The sequence below is a fragment of the Lemur catta genome, chromosome 1 (assembly GCF_020740605.2).
Source record: "Lemur catta isolate mLemCat1 chromosome 1, mLemCat1.pri, whole genome shotgun sequence".
NCBI classification, from domain to species: Eukaryota; Metazoa; Chordata; class Mammalia; order Primates; family Lemuridae; genus Lemur; species Lemur catta.
This window is the reverse complement of record NC_059128.1, coordinates 272872539-272876614: the sequence shown is the minus strand read 5'-3', so window position 1 is coordinate 272876614 and position 4076 is coordinate 272872539. Positions and strand designations below refer to the sequence as shown.

At 36.2% G+C, this 4076-nt stretch overlaps 1 protein-coding gene across 1 annotated transcript; it reads left to right on the top strand.

Moving 5' to 3' along the window:
• Positions 1 to 1710: 1710 nt before the first annotated feature.
• Positions 1711 to 1884, top strand: LOC123642685 (keratin-associated protein 19-9b-like). Its single transcript, XM_045558066.1, has one exon. It carries the CDS (start codon positions 1711 to 1713, stop codon positions 1882 to 1884), a length of 174 nt encoding a protein of 57 aa, XP_045414022.1.
• The last annotated feature ends 2192 nt before the right edge of the window (positions 1885 to 4076 follow it).

The following is a 4076-nucleotide window of genomic DNA, read 5'->3' as shown; positions in this document are numbered from 1 at the left end:
GAAAACCACAGTCCTAAAATCTGAAGAGCTGGGAGAATCCAGAGAGTCACAGCTGGTATGTCCTTATCAAGAGAAGGATCTTCAGAGTCATAGACTGGTACCAACACCCCATAATATCCTGAATTAAAAAAAGGTAAAAAAATAAAAATTTGAAGGTATTGTTTACCTTTAAAAAAAAAGAATTTTGACAAATCGCTTGAGGCTAAGTGTGGATTAACAAAAAAGCAAAAAACTCCTGGGGGCCTAAGTCATAGGGGGGCCCCTATGATTTCCTGGGCTTTATCTATAGGAACTTCACTGGGTTCTCACTGTAAAGATTTGAAAAAGATCCCTTCTTTTCCCTGGCAGAAGTCATCCTTGTAAACACGAGAGCCTTCTCCCTAAACTGCAGAGGTCTACACTGTGAGGAAAAACACTTTATTAGAGCTTTGTCACAGAGCCTGGGGGAAAATGAATTTTCTTACTCCAGTTTCCTCTAACTTTCCCATTTCACCAAAGGCAGGACTGAGAACTTAAGTGTTTGCTTAATTTCTGCCTTCAAATCTTATGTGAAATATTTTTTCCAGCCCAAGGAAACCCAAAACTATGCAAAAAGGGGAATTCTTGGAAACCCACCTCAGCCTGCCTACATTGTCAAAATAAGATCTCCAGAAGACATGTGTTTCAAAAGAAGGATAATATTCTGGGTTGAATTATGTCCCCTAAAAAGATATTTTCAAGTCCTGAACTTGGGTACCTATGAATATGAGCTTATTTGGAAATAGAGTTCTTGCAGATGTAATCAAGTTAAGATGAAGCAATACTGGATTAGAGTGGGCTTGAAATGTGTCGTGTTAGGAGAGTGATTACACACACACACACACACACACACAGAGGGATGAATGTCATGATAACTGAGGCAGCAACTGGAATGGTTGGTTGCAGCTTCGAGATAAGGAATGGCAAGGATTGCCAGCATGGCTGAAGAAGTTTCTTGGTTTGGAAATTCTAGCCTCTAGAACGTTGAGAGAATAGATTCTGTTGTTTAAGGTATTCAGTTTGTGATAATTAGTTACAGCACCCCTAGGAAACTAATATAACTAGGTCTGGCTATATTGTTACAAGGCTTGAATATTTCCTACAAAGTTTGTCTTTATATATTAGAGGATGAACTGTGGTCACAAAGGAAAAGCAAATGATTTTTAAAAATTCCACCTCTTTCTGGATGAATTCTGTCTTTAGTTTTTTTGGATTAATTTTAGTCATCCATAATTTATTGAAAGACAAAGAGAAAGAGAGGTAGAAAGATGATATTTAAAATAGACAAAACCTGAAGGTAAAGAAAACTAAAGAAAGATGTCACTTGGCAATGACAACAATATCAGGAAATGACAGAAATAATCTACCTATTGCAAGAGCACCTGATAATTACATTTTAACTGCAGACATATGTGAAATTATAATCTTATGACAACAGGAAAATGAAAATTGAAATATTTGAAAAGGAAAAATAAAACATTCCTTGCATCTTTGGAACTACCCTTAATAAGAAAGGAATGGCTTAATAGTGCTATTTTTCACCCAAGACGCGTTTTCAAAGAGAAGGAAGCTTCTGTGTTGTGGTTTGCCACAGCCTTAACTGGGGAATATAAAAGTCCGGTCGCAGACAGTGACATTCATTCTCCAGAAACTCACCTTCAACATCAAACCAAATCCACAACCTCTGACACAATGAGCTACTACTATGGCAACTACTATGGTGGCCTTGGCTATGGCCTTGGTGGCTTCGGTGGCCTGGGCTATGGCTATGGTTCCATCTATGGCCTTGGAGGCTATGGTGGTTATGGCTATGGCTACTTCCGTCCCTCCTTCTATGGAAGATACTGGTCCTCCGGATTTTACTGAAAACATTGCTGTCGGTGATGACCTGTCTCCCTGATCCAGAATTCATCACTCAAGCTGGCTGATTCCCTGATCCAGAATTCCTCACCCCTGCTGTGTTACCAATATGAAGCTCTCGTTTTTCTCCTTTCTGTGATATTTTGGGGCATGTTATCCAATAAACATTCTTTGAGAACATTCTAAATCTTGTTTCTTTTATATTGGTTCACCTAAATTCACTTTTTCCCCCCAAATTTTAACATATCTAAGTAATATAGTTCACTGAAACATATTTTCCCCATAGAATTATCTACTTCCTTAGAACAAATCCCAAAAATTTGTAGCCAGTAACTTCTTCATTTTATGCAGTGTGTGCTCAGATGTTGCTCCCTTTTTAATTTGATGCTCTATAGAACAAAATATATTTAGACATCTCTAATTCTTATGCATATACGGACACTACGTCCACATAATATTTAGCGTAATATGACATCTATTATAATATAACCTCAATATTTCAGGAAGGGAATATTTTTGAGGACATTTGCCCTTTTAATATGGTTATTTTATGTGCTTTGCAAGGAAGAGCCATCCATGCCTTATTGCTCAGTGTTAGTTCAGCATGCCCCTCTGCAAGGGGACTTCGTATGATAGGGATGGACATCGTTCCTCCAGAGAACCCCACCAGCTTCTACTTTTATAAGAGAGGTAGAGAGCTTGGGAATACTCTTCATCTGTGTGCAGTGTTTCTTCATTCCTTTATCAACCTGACATGTGGCATTTAACTTTTCAGGCTTAACCTGTCTTTTCCTTGTACGTTAGAAATGTTGAGAGTTAATTTTCAATGTTTCTATACTTTCCTCCAGCTCAGGTTAAGAACTGGTATTTATTCCTCCTTTAAAACTGGAAAGGGATTGTTTTGCAGGTCTTTTCTTTGAAGTCTTCCCTCAGACCTGGTTACTGACTTTTTACTCATGTTTTGACATTTTTGAATCCCTAATCTTCAACTTTTAATTATATACAATGTGAGTCTCAATATAATGTTCACTTAATTAGGTTAGTGACAGGAGTCTTCATTGGATCTCAGTAATTCTCACTAGTACTTTGCTAACGTGTTCACGAACTGACAGTTTGTATTGACTCTTTGGTGATTTAGTGAAGTGAAGAATAAACCGGGTGATGAGTCCCACTAACCCAAGCTAGAATTATGGCTCCTTAATAAATCATATAATAGTTATTTATATTTCACTAAATTAAATTTGACAACTTAAATGAGAGAGGAAGGAAATAAATAATAATGTTTTAAAAACACACCTAAAACTGTTTGAAATACGATTGGCCTTGACTTGAAAATTCTTTAAAGTGAATGGCTGCTTTATAGGAATTCTTTATACTGTATTCCACCTAAATGCACTCCCCTCACCCCACCATTTTAGCATATCTGAGTAATATATGTCATTGAAACACATTTTCCCTATAGAATTATCTACTTTTCTGTATTTACAAAGTTTTCCAAAAGCAGAATTTTAGGGAACAGCTAAATGTGTTACTTGGTGGTAAGAACTATAAGACCTAAAGAACATGGAGAGATGTATCAAGTAGAACCATACTTACTGTCCTCCTGTGTTAGAATTTAAATGAATTTAAACACATTATAGAAAGACATAGCCAAAGATGAGGGCACATGTATATTGTCATAGAAAAGAAGAAAATATTATCCACAGAACAAAGAAGAAATTTGAGCTTGAGGATTAGTTTTGTATTATCATACTGAGTATAGCATATGGACATCCTTAAATAACAAGTACAGTAGTAATAAGATTTTTATTTTATATTATAGTAAATATAAAATCAGTAATGGCACAGAAAAAAAATTTGTTTAAGAGAAAATAATTGAAAGCCAGATAAAATGCTGTGAAGTAATCCTGGCACTCGCCAAAGAAATCCCCAGGTATGGCATTTACAATAGAAACAAAGGGAGTTTAAAGAGATAGAGTTCAAGAGTATCACACAGACTGATTATATGGGTAAAGAAGAAGAAGAAGAATGCAAGTTGAGTCATGTCTTTAGGGCTAATAACCTGAATAAAGTTGCCTCTTCCTCTCTTTATAAAATTCCTACACCTCCTTCTAGGTGCAACTCTTTATACCTTTTGCAGAATTCTTTTGCAAGACACTGAAGCTACTATAATGTTAATTTCTTTAAATCACTGTGGA